General features: G+C 42.6%; 1 protein-coding gene across 3 annotated transcripts in view; it reads left to right on the forward strand.

Annotated features, from left to right (window-relative positions):
• IP6K2 (inositol hexakisphosphate kinase 2) overlaps positions 1-12349 on the forward strand; it is a 30966-nt gene extending 18617 nt beyond the window's left edge. For 2 of the 3 annotated variants that reach the window (XM_067544248.1, XM_067544249.1), the window contains exons 2-6: positions 3500-3799; positions 6011-6233; positions 7136-7311; positions 9121-9296; positions 11567-12349. In XM_067544248.1, coding sequence (XP_067400349.1) covers positions 3598-3799; positions 6011-6233; positions 7136-7311; positions 9121-9296; positions 11567-12064 — 1275 coding nt within the window. In that variant the 5' untranslated portion in view covers positions 3500-3597 and the 3' untranslated portion in view covers positions 12065-12349. Of the gene's footprint in view, positions 1-3499; positions 3800-4867; positions 5131-6010; positions 6234-7135; positions 7312-9120; positions 9297-11566 lie in introns of those variants that run through there. The other variant, XM_067544250.1, reaches the window with a different exon arrangement.
• Positions 12350-20373: the final 8024 nt, after the last annotated feature.

Here is a 20373-nt window from a genome sequence, read left to right on the forward strand (position 1 = left end):
TAAGTGAAATAAGCTAAATCAAAAAAAGGGTACTCGTATTTCAGATAAGAGTGTTCACATGGAGAATTAATTATAATTATAGCAGTCAATTTCCCCATGTATCCAAGCTCTAAGATTTTAACAGCAATAGCTTTGTCTGATTGTGTAAAATGAAATCCGCAATCTGGCACATTCTTAAAGCACATTCCTGCATCCCAGATGCAGAACATACGCATTATTTAATTAAATCTAGTAATATAAAAATATAAGGAGCATTTACATAACACAGCCATAGTGAAAGTCACCTTCCGTTTAGTTTTTTCCCAATTACTCTGAAGGATTTGTATTTACCTCTCATGCTTAGTCAAAATGGGAGCTTTTTGCAGGTATCTGCATACCGATGACCCCAAATCCTCTCACTGAAAATTTTGCCTAAATATGAGATAATGAATTTGATAAAATTTCACATAAAACACAGCTATTATGAGAACATGTATATGGCTTAATTCTGATTTAGCGCTTACATCAGATATGGCATAATTTTTGTGGTGCCTTTACCAGATACAAATTCAATGATAAAAGTAGTAGGATTTTTTCCATGTTGAACTACATACTGGTTAATGTCATACCCAGGTGACTACTGTTTTCTGAATACACAGTGTGCAAATACCTTATAGACCATTTGGGTCTAGATGAAAGAAGACAAGTTGTGAAGTCACATTGAAGAACTAATGAGTTCACTAGGGATGTGAGGGAGGGGCATGGTGTGTTTTTCTTAGGTGAACCTTCTTCTTTTGGCAGATATTTACTTCCTTTATGTACTGATAATGATATTTATAAGCATACTTTTCAGTATAAATTCTGCTGTTCTGACACAAGGTTAGGCCTGGTCTTCACACAGATTTTGTATCAGTATAACTAAGTTAAGGAGTGTGATTTATTTATTTATTTTGTTGTTGAAGTTGTTATTCTGATACAGTTTCTAGTGTGGACACAGTTATGCTGGTATAAAAGTGCTCATACTGGTATAACTTATTCCCCTTAACATATTGGAATACGCTAGTACTGGTATAACAAAGCTGCACAAGGTGATGATGTACTGCTTTTGAGTGTACCTTATAATTAAAGCGGTACAGCTTTTGTTTGTTATCTAGGATTGAACAAAATTCCAGAGGGCTGGAGTTGTTGGCTACAGGAAGCCTGATTAAATCTTTGGGGATTTTAAAATTAGGTTGAAAAAATATATATGAAGCAGTGTTAGTGATTGCAAGCAACCCTTAAAAAAACCCAAAAAGTTGATTATTGAAATGTAACCCAATCTTAGAAGCACATTGGAATATCTGTTTTTAAATGGACTTTTTTTGTGTTGTCTTGTATCTTAGTAACTGACAAGTGTAGTGATTGACTGTTGCTATCTGGGTAGAGGGCACCATAGCAGTATTTTCATAAGGTGGGTAGAAATGCAGTAGGATAAGGTCAGAGTACGTATTCTGTAATTTGCTGCAATTGAAGAATACTAAGAGTGCCGTCTTCTGGATAAAACAATGTTGCTTAAATTGACAGGGTCAGTTCATATTCATGAGGTAGGGTAAGGACAAATTTCAGTACCAGCAAACTACAGACAACAAAAATCACATTAAAAACATACTTGTATTTTAAACAAGCTAGTTCCAAATAAATATTGGAAGTCTTCAGTTTGTATTTGTATAGGTTCAGCTAAAACATTAGAGTTTTTATTATTTCTGTTAATGTAGATACAACATTTTTTTCTCTTGCCAAGTAGATTTAGTGGTTATAATCTGAAAAATATTGGAAAATCCATTTAGATTAGGAAGGGGACATGCCTTCCCCAATATAAAATATAACTAGAATATCAAATACAATATTGTACAATGTTTTGAGAATCCATTGCTTAAGTTAGGTGTTAAATTCGTTTGCTGTAGAATTGATTATATTGATAAATTTTCTTTTGTTTCTCTAATTCAGTCTTGGTGTAAAAATCTAGTAGTTAATGGTGTTGCCTAGTATGTTCTCCATACTTGGGAGATTTGGAATTTTTATATATTGTTAACTTGAGTGTATATGGGAACAATTCACTGACAGAGCCCTCTTAGTTGCAGGTGTATTTTCCAGCAGCCAGAATTAAATTGGTTGACCCATTGTCTCTGCTAAAATAAATTAGGCAGATAAACAGCTTAATGTTATGTCTGAAAAGTAGTGTAGATATTTATAGTTCTTTTAACATCATTGCCACTGCCATAAGCTTTCAGTTCTTTAGTTTTAAGAGTAAGCTGCTAATAAATATCTGAGGACAGACAAAAATAGCCCTGTGACCTAGAACACTTTGCATTTTCTTTGAATTAAGTGACATATTTGTTCATGTAACATTCTTTAAGATGGAATAAAGTGTCAGTTCATTTTTTAGGTACTAAAGTTAAGGGTCTCAAATTAGAATTACTCATCCTACATTTGCTAATAAGATTTAGTCTTTGTGTGATTTTTTCATTCTGTACTGCTTTTAATCTGTAAAATGAAACAGTAAAATAACAGGTAACTAAAAGTGGTTAATAATGGTGGTCAGTCTGCAGCCTTCTGGATACTATTTATTATCTGGCGGCTTTCTACAAAAGATTTCTCTGCCTTTAGCTATTCAGTTTAGTACATTTGAAAATTGTTGAATGATATAAAAAATAAACTGTTTAAAAGTTTAATTACCGTGATCAATATTTTTTACAGATGACATGAACAGTGCATGGCAGCATATTTCTGTTCAAAGTTACTTTGAAAGAATACATTGTAGAAAGTGCATTTTTATAGATGGGGTAGGTTTTTATAGGTTCTTTTTTTCACTTCCTGGAAAAAATGATTTGCCCATTTAGTGGGAGTTTTTAACTCGTCTTTCATTCTTTATAGCTTGTGTTTGTGTTGAAAGTTAGTAAAACAACACATGCATTAAATGGAAACTTATGCCAGGATTTACGATTGATTTGTGTAGTTCTGTAAGTGTACACCATAGCTTATTTCTAAAGCCTAACTTGGATCTAAACTCTGTTTAATACCTAATATGAGTGGGTAGAATAAAGTGCTAAAACTTGAAGTTTTATTATCGTCAGTTTGCCCTGTGGGCCTTTCTATTGATAAGAAAATGCTGTGAGGGTTAGTAACGAGAACAGCTGAAAGAAGCAGTAAGTTTTTCACCCTTCCTTTTTTTTATGTGGCCTCATCTCCCCCCTCCCCCCCACACACATTGTGGTTCTGCGTAGCAGCTAAATTTAATTCTCATTGGTTGAGGCTTTGGTGGGAGGGGTATGTGGCTTTGTTTTTCTCTGCTTGTATGACCTCACTCTTATTTGCCTCAGCACTTAAGCTGTAAGGTTCTTTTCAGTTCCTCCTGGCATAGAGGATTGTTTACATTCAGTTTCTTTTGCTGTCTTACAAAAATAACTGTTAGCTTTGCTTGCTCGGACCTCAGCATACAAAGTTATTAACGCAAAGGATTCTATTGTACTTGTTTTAACAGACTTTTTAAACTGGAATAAACACCTTTTGGGAGACAGATCTTCTACTTCTGAACTGCCTTCCCCACTGCCACATTGTTCTGTCTAATGTGCTACAAGGATGAGCCCAGCATTTGGAGCAATGGAAGTGGAGCATTATGCCAAGGGAGTCCTGCTCGAGCCTTTTGTCCACCAGGTTGGGGGTCACTCCTGTGTCCTCCGGTTTAATGACAAGACCATCTGTAAACCCCTCATCCAAAGGGAACACCAATTCTATGAGACTCTCCCAACAGAAATGCGTAAATTCACTCCACAGTATGAAGGTATGTTACAAAACCTTAGAAAGGGGTTGGGCTTTTTCTCTTTTGTAAATCCAAGTGTGCTCTCTGTTTCCTCTAAAATCTGTTCTGTGCGGAAGAGATTTTAGGGGTTTTCTTTTCATGTATTTTGATGTTGTCTGAGCCAGGCTGTGGAGATGCAGGGTGGAGATGCTTGCCCCAATGGGTCTTTGGGCTGACTAACAGCATTAGAGTAGAGCAACTCTGCTGGTGACAGCCCATATATCTCCCTTAGGCACAGACAGGTAAGTAGCTAACAGCTTGTAATTGTTCTCAGTAATACTTTTGTTTTTATTTCTGATTTTTATTTTTTTAATTAATTTATTGCCTCTTGTTTAATGTGTGTCTTCAGGGGCTGGGTCAGATTGCCTGAATACATGTTTTGTGGAAGTTTAGCTGTATTGTTTTGTGTTTTGGGTTGTCCTCTAACTCTCATATTTTAATGACTATAAATAACAACGTCAGTATAGCAAAGAAAGTTGAAAAGTATCTTGTTAAACATTTGCAGTTTGTTTCTGCCTTTAAGGAAATGAAAATTCGTGGCATTTAGGTAGGCAAGGATCAAGTAGCCATGATGAGGCTGAGTCAGATGGTATGTAGGAGTGGAAATTCCAGTTCTTTTAAGCATTGCACTAGTTAAACAAAATGCTTCTCTCTTTGTGGGGTATTCCATTAACTGTTGTCTGGTGATTAATTGATAAAATAAGTCTGAAGCATTTATTCATTTTGAATTGCTTTTTAAAGCATTTTAGACTTGAGCACTGAGTAAGGGTGACCAAGTTTCTTTTAATATTTCATTGTAAAATTGGAGGACTTCAGAGAAGATGTTTCAAAGTTATATTGCCTGATTGTTCACACAAATGCTGAGGGGTTTGAACACATCTTATTAAAAGCTCTTTTGGAATTGTTGAAGAAAATGTGCTCTATAAATGATACTTTACAAAATGTTGTAGAACAATTGTACTAGTATATGTGATTTTTCTTTTTTGGGGAGCGTGGGAGGGATTTAGGGGTAAGGGGCCTCATTTGGTCCATCTCTGTTGTTTTTTCCAGGAAAAAGCCAAAGGCCATTTGCTAGCTGGCTCCCCCATTTTTTCCTGTAGTCCTTTCCTTTGTGGCAGCAGGACTGTCAGTCAGAGCTTCTGCACTCCCTACCCCAGCTACTGTAGGTCCCAGAACCGCCTGCCCAGCTCAGAAGTGCCAATCTCTCGCCGAGAACTCTCTCCTCCGGCCGAGTGATGAGCGGCAAGAACTGTGCAGATTGATTGATTTGAGGATAAAGAGAAAGGACTGAGAAAAAAAAAAAAACCAAAACATTCAGTCAATTGTTACGGCTTCTTCGATAATCATTGAAACTTTCTAATATGGCACTGGGGGCAACCCTGTCAGAACTTTCCTCTAAGACTCTTAATATACAATGCAGTATTCTAGAGACTCTTGAGATGAGGAGGAAAAAATGCTTTCAAGGTTCACCATGTTTCTGTGTACTACAATCAGATTTGCTTTGTATTGCTTTTTGTTCTTTATTTCACGAGACTGCTGCATAACCAATATCAATAAAATATACATTCCAAAAAGGAAAAAAAATTGTAAAATTAAACGTGGTGATTCTAAGTGGAAGCCTTTGAATTAGTATCTGTTGTAATGTGTGACATTTTTCTTGTTTTGCTCTGCTTGCAAGCCTATCCTTGCCCTTGGAATCTATTATCCCGCAAAAAAAATTTTATCTGGATAAATGCTTTTTGCTTTGCTGTCATGCAAAACTTAAAGCTTTTGGTGTTTCTGTGCAGGTTATTTTTCACTGCAAGATGTAAATATAAAATGTTTTACATCTCTCCTAGGGTCAGACCAGTCAGACTTTTTTTAAATTAATAAAATTTTTCAATAATTGAAATCGTCTCCTGTTATTATTTGATTCCTATTTGACTCTGTGCATCAGAGAGAGAAAAATCTCTTCTGTCACTGTTGTTTTGTCTCCATGATAAATTGTCTTCTCTGTGAGGTGTCATTTTGTCTAGATGTTTTGATATTTGTTAGGTTGACAGATGAGTTTTGGCCTGTGGCAAGATAAAAACTAAGGACCTGGGTAAGAGAAAAACCAAAAGTTGCTATATTCTTCATGTAAAATCATGTTGCATAAAGTGTTTGCGTGCCATGTCATTAATTACTAACTGGTCATTTCCTTTCTTTCCCCAGGTGTAGTGTCAGTGAGCTTTGAAGAGGATGAAGATGGAAACCTGTGTCTAATAGCCTATCCATTAAATGGGGACCATGATAACTTGGAAAGCATAGATAATTCTGACTGTGAGCCCAAAAATAAGTTGTTGAGGTGGACTAACAAAAAGACTGTATTATTAGAAAATGACAAGATAACTAAGGAATGGGTCCGACAGCACAGGAAAGAGGAAAAAATGAAAAGGTAGGTCAAAAGGAAGTGACCTAACTTCCTCCAAGTGAAACATAACCTCCATGTGTTTAATTTTATTCTTATCTGTTCTGATGTTTAATTTTACTCATATCTACACCTGGGGGCTATGTTTCAGTGCTAAAATGGAGGTTTTATCAGGTCCTTCTGTCTCTTCTGCTATTTGTCTCTTCCTCTCACTCTCATTTCTTTTTGTCTCCTCTGCTCTCCCCTGTGAAACACTTTCAGTAGCAGAAGTGGTTTCCGTTCAGGCCAGTTTTATTTGATCTTCTTCACAATTATGTTTTTGCACTGGTCAGTTGAGGAAGGGTCTAAGATTCTAATTATTTTCTAACTATAATGGCAGCAAGAGCATGACTGTGTAAGAGAAATATTCAGCTGTGCTGAATGCTGGAATCTCTTGCATGGGTGAATGAGGAAAAATGCAGTTTGAGGTAAAGCAGGATTTCTGCAAACCTGTGCCCAATTCAAAACCCTTGATCTGTGATGTACTGTAGTGGCAGTTACCAGAGAGCTATAACAAAATGAAAACCTGGAAAACTTACCCGGCAGTGCTTCTATCAGAGTAGTTCAAGCTGGTGAGAGATTCTATAGATATCATTAGTGTTTGTTTTATAGGGTCTGTTGAAATCTGTAAATCTAAATTATCATATAGTCACAGATTGTGGAAGATTTATGAAGATTGAAGTATCAACAATGGGCACCTTGCCCAGACCCATGTATAATGTTGGTAGAAATATTATGAAATACATATGAATGGGCTAAATGAAAGCATTCAGTAGTTGAGGGTCATCAGGGTGTAATATGTAAAGCTAGAATAAATTATATCTTTTCCTTTTAAAATTAGGGTACTTTTTCCATTCGACTTCTGACTTCTTACTTTTTTTGTTTTCTAGTCACAAATTAGAGGAAGAATTTGAGTGGCTGAAGAAATCTGAAGTCTTGTATTACAGTGTAGAGAAAAAGGGGAATGTCAGTTCACAGTTTAAGCATCATAACCCTTGGAGTATGAAATGTCACCAGCAGCAGTTACGGCGGATGAAGGAAAATGCAAAACATCGGAACCAATATAGTATCCTTTCCCAGAAGTGTGTCACAACAGCAGAACAAGGAGGGACTCTGTTTTTTTTTTTTCTTTGTAAATGTCCTCCAAAATGCCCACCCCAGACTATGTAGCTATAGCACTCAGAATGTGATTATCTGAAACCATGGATTGTCAGATAGATGATGACTATGAAGGGATCTTTGCCAGAATTTGTGCTTTCCCAGTGCTTAAACACATCTGTGCTGGGCAACTCAAGGAATCTACTTTAGTATGAATCTCTGTTAGTGGAAAAGTTTCCAGCATCATAGGTTTAATGGTCATTGACTAGACAAGTTTACTAATGCATGAGTTTAGAGGAGTGGAATTCTGCTGCTGCTTTCTTGGCACGAGCAGTTATGATACTCGTTGTGTATATTAGGATGATGTCAAAGGATTTAGCCTCCACTTCCCCACCCTCACAGTTCCAAAAATGCTATCTTCTCAGCTTTTTTTCTAATATAGAAGGGGATTGTTGGATTTTAATTAAAGTAGTCAGAGGTGGAAAGTACTGATTCCTTGAGTGAGAAAGTAGCAATACTTTTGCAGACTTTTTCTGTACAGGGTGGTCTTCCTCTGTTGCCAGCAGCTTCCTATTTTCAGCTAATATTTTTTGGTAAAAGCAAACAGAATGTAAAATTTAATCTGGGTTTATAGCTGGGCAAAAATGAAAATCCTTAGTAAATGCAAATTCCTAAAAGCAGAAGCAGATTATGCTTGTTTGCTCTGTGTGTAGGGCTGTTCATGTGATGGAAAATGAGATTTCCTTGTTCCATTAGTGCAGGTGTAGCCATCAGAGCACGCGCGCTTAACCCCAATAAAGACAAAAGGAGCCTATATGCTTGTGAACCTTTAGAGTGATGCTGGTTCTCTTCCGTAATAAGACACACAGAATCTTAAATACATTCTGCTTGCAACTGACACAGATACTGCATAGATCTTAAGACCTACATGTTTAGGGAAGGAAATCTTGTACGTGAGGAATTTTGGTGATTGGATCATTAAAAATGTATATGCATGAACAGAATTAACCCATTAGAACAATGGAGAATGATTAATGCAGAGTTCTCCCAAGATCTACCCTCACAAACCTAGTGATAAGTTCCTAGCTAGATGATTTAATGAGCCCCCATTACTGTAGTATCTGAGATCTTCCCAAATATTTATTAACTTATTCTCTTAATACCCCTGTGAGATAAGGAAGTGTTATCCTTGTCTTACATATGGGGAACTAAGGCACAGAGAGATTATTAGTGACTTTCCCAAGGTCACGCAGGTGTCTGTGGCAGAGCAGGAAATTGAATCCAGATCTCGTGAATCCCAGGCCAGTGCCTTCATCACTGAAACATTTTTCCTCCCTTTATGGGAATAGGGTCTGCCTAGTTTACTCACTCCATGGAGAACTTAAAATTAAACTGTGATCTGCCAGAATGTGGCCAGCCTAGTAAATAATGCAGCCCCTACTGATTTTCATCTCTAATTTGGAGGTGCTCGTAGATTGAGAGAGAGCAATGCAAGCTGGAACCTTAGACATCACCTCCAAATGAAAGACTAGGTCATGTGCAATCTACTTTGTTTAATGCAAAGTAGCTGTAATTCTTTGATTCTTGGTAAATTACTAGTGTAGTCATCATTGGGCAAAGTTTGTATGCCTCTTTTTTCAGCAGTTGCTCAGTTTTTTTTATTAACTTTTACTGACTGCTAAGAGACTACACCACCATCTCCACTTGGAATGGGGCTGTCAGAATGCTTTTTAAAACCTGTTTTTCTTATTGTAAGGTTTTTCCCTTAACCAGTCAGAATTTATCTTGCTGGAAAACCTAACTTCTCGATACGAAGTGCCATGTGTGTTGGACCTTAAAATGGGAACCCGGCAACATGGAGATGATGCATCAGAAGAGAAGAAAGCTAATCAGATCCGGAAGTGTCAGCAAAGTACTTCAGCAGTTATCGGGGTCCGAGTGTGTGGCATGCAGGTTAGTCTGAAATAGATTGCAGGTAGGGATGGGCATGATGGGAATAAAACAGGTTATGTCTGAAGAAACATTTTAAAACACTTTCTTGTATCTTTGTGATTTGGTGCTATTAGCAAAGACTCTAGCTTTCTTCTGGAAACAAGCCTTCAGCAGCTCAAAATTGAGGAAAATATGTGTCTTCCAGGATTACAAGTATGAGTGACTGGTAATAGCAGGAATGTGAGCTCAGTAAATTTCCAGCCAATTACGAACAACAAACATTATGTTATTAAGGCGGCAATAGGAAAATGAATTCTGTTGCTTTCTTAATCCATTATATTTGCATTTGTAGTCCTAGACATTTCCTTATTATCCAGTCATCCCACTTCATGCCCATATCCTTGAGATGTCCTACCTTTCATTCACCTTTCTAATTGAAGGAAATTTGGTGACTTTCTTCAGAGCACACCAATGTCACTAATCAATCAGAGGAATGACTGCATAGCAACCTGCATCTGTCTCTGAATTACAGTGAACGTGTCCTGTGAGCTGGAGATAAGAAAACAAGCCTGTTTTTCTTCTCTGTCACTGTGCATAGAGCTTACTATTTGGGTCTTAGAACAGCAGCAGCAACTCTTACAGTTAGTGTTATCCTGGGAACTTGGAAAGTCTGGATTCTTTTCACTACTGAAAGTAAACTTTGTATAATGTGCAAACAAGAAGTTGATCATTAAATATGAGTGATAAGATTACAGTGCAGATACAATGAGGGAGCAGCTTAGGCTTTCAGTTAAAGTAATACCCTGCAATTTACATATCATTCTCTGGCAACTGAGTGACTTATTTGAGGCCTATGAAATGCCTTAACTGCTTCATTGGTGCTCCAGCGGTGTTGAAGAACCAGCACTGCATTGGAGTGCTGGCACGAAAGGATGTCCCAGGTCTCGAGCGATACTAGAGGGATGAGTCTTACTCCGGTCCCTATAAGTTAGACATCATAGAAACAGTTTATTTGTTTAGGAATTAATAGGTGGAAGGAAGCGATGGTATTCTCCTAACAAATCTCAACTGCTATACCTAACCCCCTACAACTGATGATGGAAGGGCACTCTACTCTCACTTGTTTGCTAGGAGGGTTGAGCGAATCTCTGATCTGTCTTCCTCCTTCCTTCGCCGCTGTTGCTGTGAGGTGGGGTGAGGGCTGTCTGTTCTTCCCCTTCCAGCTGCTGTGTGGGAGAGTTAAGCCTCTCCCTTTTTATCCTTAGATGTTGGTAGGGAGAGGGCATGTTTTTTCTTCCTGGTGCCCTGAGTAGGTGGAGAAAACGTCTTCTCTACCCAGTGCCATTCACAAAAATTCTGTCCTGCAGTTCTGTGTGGTACCTCCTTTCCCATCCAGTAGACTCCCCCAGTGCCAGATTTGTTCACTCAGCACTCCCTGCTCTGCTTGGTAGAGTGAATATTCCTGTGACTGGTACTCAGCTCACTGCTTAAACTCCTATATCAAGAACAGAGAACCAGTCAGCAGAGATGATGGGGATGGGTGCCACATTTGTTCACCGCCATATTGGTGCTCAGCTGGGGTAAAGGTTCTGGTTTCCTGTTCCAGCCCATTTAGAGTGTGTGCTCTTCAAACATAGAGGCCTCTGCTGGAGAAACATACAGAGCTGTAGAGGGTGATTGTTCCATTTACAAGTCTGCGATCTTTAAATATAGACTCCACCTGATCTGTTGGTTTGATGTAAACGACGTTCTCAATTTGTAGGGAAAAGCAATGACTGCTGATTGTTAAAAATTCCCTTTTCTTCTCCTTTATGAGGGCTTGCTTCAGTGTTGCATGTGGACAACTGCTGTCATTCAGACTTGGAGCAGTTCTGGGAATAGGTTTGGTAAGGCTGCCAGCAGAGGCAGTATAGTGGTCACTAATGGAATAAGTGATACGGAGTGGCTGCCTTACATGTTGAAACTTGACTTCGGAAATCTTGGCTTCAGCCTTCCTAATCTGACTGAAACTATTCATTCTTTTTTTTCAACATGGAAAAGATCAAGTCTAAACCTGAGGAATTTTCAGTTTCCTTTGTGACTAGCAATACCTCAGATATTGGTGGGCCTGTGGGTTGCTAGGATGCTTTTCCCTCCAACTGCATAAGAGCTGTTTTAAGAGACGAACACATCATCTTGATAAAACTTTCCTTCTCTGCCAGGACATTGTTAAATTTTTCTGGGGTGTGATTCAGAGTTACCATTGCTGGCAATCCAACCATTCCTTTTGTTTCTCTCTCTCTCCTATGCAGGTCTACCAGACGGGCACTGGTCAGTTAATGTTCATGAATAAATACCATGGGCGAAAACTTTCAGTCCAAGGATTTAAAGAAGCACTTTACCAGTTCTTTCATAATGGCAAATACCTGCGCAGAGAACTCTTTGAACCGGTTATAAAGAAATTGACCGAACTCAAATCTGTCTTAGAAAAACAGGAGTCTTACCGTTTCTATTCCAGCTCCTTGCTCATCATTTATGATGGCAAGGAGTTGCAGGAAGTGGCTGTGGACTCAGACCCAGAGGACTTAGAGGATCTCTCAGAGGAGTCTTCGGATGAATCAGCAGGAGCATATGCATACAAGCCCACTGCTAGTACTGTTGATGTGCGTATGATAGACTTTGCCCACACAACCTGCAAGTACTATGGGGAGGATAGTGTGGTACATGAGGGCCAAGACACGGGTTATGTTTTTGGACTTCAGAACTTAATAGGTATTATTAAAGAAATAAGAGACGAAAGCAGCGAATAAACAGTTTGAATGAGCATCAGTAGAAAGCACTATAGTGACTCTTTGTATTCCAAAATAATTAGCCACTTTCTAGTGGTAGTAATCTCTGCTGGGATGGTCCCATCAGAGTCAGACTTGTTCAGAGGAGGGCATTTACTTACAATGGTGCTGGACCTAGCACTGGCAAATCTTGGTATCCTTATTTATTTTAACTCTTTCTTAAGCATTCCATATTTGATGATTCAAATACCTCTGTTATCTCCTGTGTGTATATGTTTCAATAAAATTCTTTTTGTTCATTGTAAATGATGATGGTGTCGTTGGTGATTAGGAAGGAAAGAGATCAGAGTTCCCAGTCATAGTACAAAAACTGGGTTTGATAACTGGATATTGAGGGGTAAATAAATGATCTTACTAAAAATATCCAGTAAATTGTTTTTATAGTAATTCAGGATCTTTTTTCTACAAATCTCATGTGGGTAAATAGCCCCATTTGGATAATCTGTACAATATTACCATAAAATAGATTGAACCAAAGCATGAATAACAACCCCTCAAAGGGTTAATACACAGCTTTGCTGCACAATATGAAAACCCATCCCCTAAAGGGCTTAAAATCTAATTTGAGACGAGGCAACAAGCAAGTGTGACAAAGTGGAGGGAAGACAACAAGAGTAACAAAGTAAGATCACCAAGTTAGAGATTAATTATTGAATGACCCAATGATGCCAAATCTTCAGTTTTTAAAAATGTATAATATCCGCTCTCCCCAATGATGCACAATCGAACCATCACTGATTGGCTGATTTATTGTATTTGTCAGTAAAGGTCGGTCTTGAGGGATTTAAGTGAGGAGAAGGGTAATGGCCTTATGGATCAATTCATGGAGAGAGTCATGCAAAAGGGGCAGCATGAAAGAAAATGCTAAGATGGGTGTGTGGAAGCAGCTGACAAACGTGCAGGTAAAGCTGGCAGAGTAGATGAGGTGATGTGACAAGACAGAGTAGACAAGTTATGAAGGTCCTGATGAGATTCAAAAAGGGGAGGGATGTTGGCAGAATGGGCCAGGAAGATGATCCTATCAGTTGTATTCAAATGCATCAGAGAGAAGTGGGATGTATGTATTGGGAGAGGCCAGTGATGAGAATGTTGCCGTAGCCAAGATGGAAGATGGGCTCTGCTATTCTTTGGTCTCTTGCTGACACACAATGATTTCCAGGTAAGGCATTCGACTTGCAATACTCATACTGATAAAATGACTTGACCTTCACATTCCCCTTTTCAAAGCCCATCAGTTGCTTACTTTCTTCTGCTCATACTTACCTGTTTACGGGCTGGGGCTGCTTCATATTCTGATGATGCTATTCTAAGTTTCTTATAGAGGTTCACTAAATCTTTCCTATCAGCTCTTTTCATAGTTTTGGTTTCTTATAGTGGCCACCAGTTTTTGGCCCTGCAAATCCGCAGATATCTGCAGACCATTTTTGCGGATTGGATGCGGATACATGTTTTGTGTTTGCTTGGGGCTCTAAATATAGGATGTCAAAGACAAGGAAGCAGTTTATCTGCAGCTCATAGCCTAGGATCTCAAAGGCAGGGAAGCAGCCTCACATCTTCCCCTGTTCCCATACAAAGAAAGGGAAGGTGATAGATCAAGACAGGCATCAAAATCACCCATGCTCCTATTGCTGCAGTTTAAGCAGCCAAGAAATTTAAGAAACCTCTCCTGACTTCATTGCCGTATCACATCAGCTCGGGGGAGAGGCAGCTGCTTCTGCAAAGTAAGTCAGTACGATGAGAATTTACGCTTAGGTTTGATAGGATAAAAATGTGTTGTGTTTTAGGGCATAACCCACCTACTAACTGCCTGTGGTTGGGGAGCAACTTCCCCTATAGGCACATCAGTCCATCGTTCACTGCTGGGTTTCTTGGATTTTCCTCTGAAGCATCTGGTACTGGCCACAGCCAGAAAATCTGCTGGGTGTGATGGAGCACTGTTGGACTGGTAGAGGCCTCGCTGTTTCCGTGTAACTACCCATGACATCAGTGTGAATACTGGAGAAATGATAAATAATCTTAGCATTTTTCAGTTTCAAGATGCTTTGTAAGAATAAACCAATGAAATCCTCCTCCACCTCTTTGAGGGATGAGAGAAAATAATGCAATGAGATACCAAAGTGGGAAAGAATGGGTTAGTCACTGCTAGGGAGACCAGATAGCAAGTGTGAAAAATCAGGACGGGGTGGAGGGTAATAGGTGCCTATATAAGACAAAGCCCCAAATATCAGGACTGTCCCTGTAAGATCAGGACTTCTGGTCATTCTACCTGCTACAAAAGTGCTGCTGGCTTTTCATCTTCATTTTCAATAATGTTCTCATGTCAACAAACCAATGAAAAATCTCTCTGCATGTAGTGCAGTCACCTCTCCTTGTGCTTTTTGAGTAAAAATAATCCTGCACCTTCTGCAGATGTCATACTCCACAGCCCAAGTTAACTTTGTCTCTGCTCTTTCTAAAGTGTGCAAAGTGAAAAGGAATTGATAATGAATCTTTCATTCTGCTTTGTTACACATGGACCTTTGTGTTGAACAAATGTAATAGGTTCCCTCTCAAAGGAGTTTGGTCTAATGTAACTCAAGCATTTAGTGACTCCAGAATGAGCCATTCTCTCCTGTTCTTCACTTCAAGCTGATTGAGGATCCCAGGGACTGGCTGGAGACAAAAATGGTAATGCACTAGTTGGCAATTTGGGTCCAGCTTTTCTTGGATAGGAAAGGTCTCATTTGATCACCACTTGGTCAACAGTCTTTGATGAAGGGAGGCTTGTTGTCCAATATAACAGAAGATGCTGGTCAGAACTGAAGCACTTTGGTGGTGGGAAAGTGGAAAATATCTCATGTTAGCACCTGCCTATATTGTAACTAGTCAGTGCTATTCATAACTTTTATCAGTGTCATCTGTCTTATGGTTATGGAGTTTATAACCTATGAGGATTGCAAAGCAGCAAAAACAGAATTGGAGGGGAAATGGCAGATCAAAGGAACTTCCTGGACACGAAGGAATTGTGGTTGAATGTAGGGAGGAGGAGTGGAATGACGAACACCCACATCATTTTAAAAGGCCAAACCAGAACCATCCCAAGGAAAAAATGCATTCTGCAGATTTGGTTTAAAATATATAGTCAGTCTATTGAGATGAACATCTCCCCTCGAGATGGCTGGAAGGACAAGACCAAGTTACACTTAATTCATTTGTTATCCTAAATCGTGTTGCTCAGGGGTTAAAAGATGTAACCTAGATGAAAGGTGGAGATCTGAATGACAGTATTATCTAGCCTAGCGCAAGACCACATGTATTTTTGCCCCTGCCGTCTTGTTCAGAAATTCCATCTAGCAACCTCTTACGTGAGGAATGTCAGTTACGTGACTGCCTCCTCTGAGCTTCCTAATGTTAAGCACTGTGTGTGGGTGAGAGCGACAGCGTGATTTCAGATAACGTGTTCACAGCCCAGAAATGTCACTAACTGACCCCATTGTTGGGAGTCTCAGAAGAGAAACTAAGGCTGGGGCAGGTCATGGAAACTAGATACCCACGTCCCCCCAGAAAGAGCCTCTCTGGATGAGGGCTGGGGCAATGTGGGGGGGCTGCCCTGTTGTGCCTGTTCTGTGAACACAGAGCACTTGACCCTCTGGGCTGTCACCTGTTAATCCCAGCAGACAGGCTGAAGTGACGGCCTCTTGTGCAGACACTCGGGTGATGTTCCAATCAGTGCTGCACATCTCATTTTATGATAGCAACTGGGAATGATGTTCAGCACGTGAGACAGCAGGATTTTCGCATCCCGTAGCTTGTGTCAAGGTGCCGGCAGCAGCAAGTGCTGGGGAAAATGTGCAACCAACAAATGGTGGGACACGCTTACCATGGACATCAGTGTTTCCTGTTCCCTTGCTGTGGGCTGCCATCTCTCCCACTGATAACTGCTCCCTAGACTTACTCTCATGAGCAGTTTCCAAGGGTGTCACAAGGCAGGTTAAAATTGCTCTAATCCTTTCACTAATGCGTGAGTCACTGCAAGCATCAGCAGCGAGGCATGTGACTCAGGAGAGACTGCAATGTCATTTGAATGAAAAACTCTCATCAACATGGCTGCCAAAAACCAGGCTCTAACCACCAAGTGGGGGCGAGGGTTGTGGATGTGGGAAAATACTCGGTGTCCTGGCTAATGGGGTATCTCGCTGCAGGTCTGAATGCACAGGTCCGCAGGCCTAAGGGATGCAACCTTAGTATCCATAGACTTCCTCTGTGGGGCCAGGTATACTGCTTGGGGCTGCATGCAAAGCCGCACAGGCATGGACTAATTGAAAAGGGAATGTGTTAAGACTGTAGTTGGTCCAGACGAGCAGGGTGAGAGGCAAGCAGGAGACTGCCTGTCCACAACAGACAGAACTGCATGCTCTGACGAGGCTTCTGGCCTGACCTGTGGGCCTGGGAAAGTGGCATGAAGACTTTGAGACGTGATAAGTGTGATGGTGGCTGCTCCAGCAACTGTTGTGCTGGCTAGGGATGCCCCTCTCCTCACACTCAGAAATGTATAGTCCATTCAGGAGTGGAGAGGTTCTGTGCTATCTCTCTGAGCAGGCGGGCACAATGGGATGATGGGTATTGGTCGCTGATGCAGGAAGTCCTGTTGCTCAAGCAATTTTCTAGTGTAAGTGTGTCTCTCAAACACCTGCTGAGCTTAGCACCAGGGACCTCCACCGCTGGGGGCAGCAGCTGCTTCATGCTACCAGCTGTAACCCTGACAGTTAAGTCAGTTTGCTGCATGGTCTCCTTGGATGGCATGGCACTAGTTGGCAGATCATGTGCTGGCATTGGATCCATTTGTACCGGGAATTTTCCATTCTTGTGCTGCACTGAGAAATCCTACCAAGGAGTAAACACATTTCTACACTTAGAGCACTCTTTCTTTCTCTCTGTCTCTCTCCATATCAGATAAAGCAGCTGTTTGGCTGCTGATTAAGATACTTTGCACACTTCACTTCTATATTTCCCTTTGCCCTTTCTTGCCCAGGATACATAAAAGGGGAGAGTCAGCAAATACCTGGCCCTGCATGTTCAGGATCCAGCCAAGGGAGGTGACGTGGTCACAGAAAAGCCGATTCATGTCTCCAGAAAACTGCCTATGCAGCAGGGCCACCAATGCCAGCACCGATGAGAGCCTTGCAAATAGTCACTAAATGGAGTAAGTCTCCCGCACCCAGAGGTGGGTACAGGTGGCGAGGCGGTGGCAGAGAGCTTAGAGGACTTGACCCCAGGCTTCAGTGGGAATTGGTGAAGGGATTAGAGCGCAGCAGCTTCCAGCCCTGAGTTCAGACAAGGTGCTATTCCTCTCACCCCCAGCTCAGCTGACAACTGCTTGGGTTTGTTTTACGTTTGGCAACGAAGGGTGGGATTTTCAAAGCACCGAGGTGACTTAGAAGCACGAGCCCCAGTGGAGGTCTTAGGGATGTGTGCTCCTAAGTCACTTCGGGGATGTCTGCACTGCAATGTAAACCCAGGGTTCCAACTCAAGCTCAAGCCTAACCTCCCCCTCACCCTTCTGTCTACACATGAATCGCTCTAACCCAGGGCTTGCCCCAGGACCTCACAGGGAGCGGAGGCTCCAAGCCTGAGTCAAGCCAGGGCCCAGTGTTCAAGCCCTATTGCTTTGCAGCATAGACTCAGCCCCAATGGCTTTGTGCTCTGGGAGTCTTGTCAGAAATAGCCTGCAATCCCACAGACCAACCTTCTTTGTCCTCGGGACAGTCAAGTGTGAGGGACAATCAAGTTTTCCCACACTGCACCATGAACAAAGGGCTAGAGCAACCTCATGTGGGGCGGTCGCTAGGAAGTTTGGGTTACGGGTGTTAGGAGTCGGGTCCGCATAACACAGCATCCTAACCTGGGGTTATAAATGAGTGTAGATGCTCACGGCCCAGGTTAACAAAGCCAGGGTCTTCTAACTCCAGTTCTGCTGTAAAGCTGGCCTTACACTACAGCGTAGATATACCCTTAGGCCCTTTTGACACCCTCCCTTCCTTCCTCCCCCGCACTGGGTTATTAAAATAAAAGCTGGGAGGGCCAGTGTCTGTCCATAGCGCACCCAGGCTGAGGCAGAAACAGCTGAAAATAGATCCTGCTAGATCCTAAAATCGAAACTGCAACTCCTCCTCAGGGGAGCTATGCCAATTCACCCTCTGGAGAGGGATGGTACCTCAGTAATGAACTCACTACTAGGCCTGTGCTTCCCTTACTTAGGCAGAGGCACCACCTATGAGTTTTCTCCAAGCCCTACGCGCGCGCGCGTGTGTAGAGAACAGCAAGAGAACTGCGTGAATGGCTAAGCCAAAAGTTTCTACCCCTACCCTGACTAGAACAAAGTGTGGGGCCGTATGCTGGCTGACTGAGGCCAGCTTTTCCAAAGAAGCAAGTGCCCAGAGTCACAGCCAGGTTTTCCAGCCGTGTCACAGTGAGAGCTGCAGGTGTGCAACGAGTCTGAAAATCTGGCCCTTATTTAGGAGCCTCCTGTGGGATCAGCTGTCGGGTCAGAGCTTCCCACAGGCTCAGCCTTCAGACTGGGGCCGCCTGTGGGCTCAGCCCTCAGACCAGCACCTTCCTCTGGCATCTCACCAGCGCAAACCCTCAGTTTGGAGCCTCCCCCCAGGCTCAGTCTTTGGATGCATTTGGTTTGGGAGTGTTTTGTTGCTGGAGTGCAGTGGTTCGGGATGTTTCTCCCTCGGGGCAGTGGATGTGGTTTGCTGGCCATGAGCGAGAAGAGACCCACTGGATCTTGTCATTGCTGGGTTCAGAGCAGCTTTGAACACCTGGCTGGATGGTGCCCAGGGGACTGAGCCGAGCCAATCCAGCCCCCTCCACGTAACTCCTGCTGGGTAAGGTGCTCTCCACCTTTCCAAGTTGTTTTTTCTCATGCTTCTAAGTTTCATGGCTATAATGTCAGCCATGAAATCAGAGCTGGGAAAGCCCTATTGGTCCAGTTTACACCAAGCCATTCGCTCTCTCCCCCGCTCCCCCGACACCACCCAGGGCCAGTACGCTGTGTTCTCCAGGGCTCTGTTTTATCTAACCCCAGCAATGGGACTTTCCTTTGGGAGCCTGGTAAATTCTCCCCCCTGATGCCCTTGATAGCCACTGAATGAGTGTGTGTCTGGGCAGGGGTGGGAGGGCTGTGATATCCGTGCTGTGAGCTAAACATAGACCCTGCTTGGCAACTGCTACTGTTGCTAAGCCCTTGGGCCTGGCTGATCCTGGCTTGGCGCCCTGCGCTCCCTGCCTGACTGGTATTTAACCTTCTGCAGAGGCAGGAAGAGTGGAAATCCTCCGCCTCGCGCAGCTTCCTTCCCACCCCCAGCACACAGCTTGCTGAAGGCAGGAGCCGAAGCCAGAGCCCCCAGCAGGCCGCTGCAGTTTCTGGGGCCGGATTGAATTCCTGAGAGGAGAGCAGGCTACTGACAGCAGCCAGGCAGGCACAGGGCCATGTGTCCTCAGATAATTAGCTGGGGCTGGGATGTGAACCCAGCTGAAGCCTGCTGTGCCTCAGACAGGTGAAGCCCTCACTACTGCTGGGTAGGTGGTGTCCCCCGCTGCAGCATCTGTCCTATTTTTAGGAGACTGAGGCAAGGGCAGGCAAATGGGGGCGGTGAGGCTTTCCACATGCCTCCTCCCCCCGCCCCCAGCCCTGAGGGTAGCTCTGTGCTCTGCCTCTGCCGGGTGACGAGGGGCAGGAAGTGTGTGTGAACCAAAGGCTGCGCTGCACTTTTCAGTCAGGATAAATCTCAACCAGGCATAATTTAATCTGAGCAGTGCAGGCCCCGCTGCAGGAGGTCAGGCAGCGAGGACACGGCCTCCCTGGGGGGAATGCAGGCCGATCTAGCTCAGGGGTGGAAAAACCAGGGAGAAAACGGCTCACTGAGGTCTGTGAAGCCAGGACTGGCTGTGAGTTGCTCTCCTCAGCTGGGCAAGTCTTGCTCCGGCAGGAGGGGCAGAGGGAGAAGCACTTGCAGCCCCGTCTCCTGCTCTGGAGCTTGGAAGAACCCTGCTCTTGCTGGAGGCCCCACCACTGGTCAGGCTGTCGTGAGGTCTGGGCTTTCCATGGCGGGGGGGGAGGGGAACAGAGGCAGCCGGGATCACTGCTTGGCCACGGTCATGTCCCTCTGTCCAGGTTAAGCTGCGCTGACGGGATGGGGTCACACGACGGGACAGCCTGGGGAGGCTGTCTGAATGCCCAGGGCTGAGTGTCCAGTGACTCGGAAGATGTTAAAGTGCAGCTCTCC

This window comes from Emydura macquarii, unplaced genomic scaffold, assembly GCF_026122565.2.
Source record: "Emydura macquarii macquarii isolate MOO-44397 ecotype Brisbane River unplaced genomic scaffold, CSIRO-AGI_Emac_v2 contig_968, whole genome shotgun sequence".
Lineage (NCBI taxonomy): Eukaryota > Metazoa > Chordata > Testudines > Chelidae > Emydura > Emydura macquarii.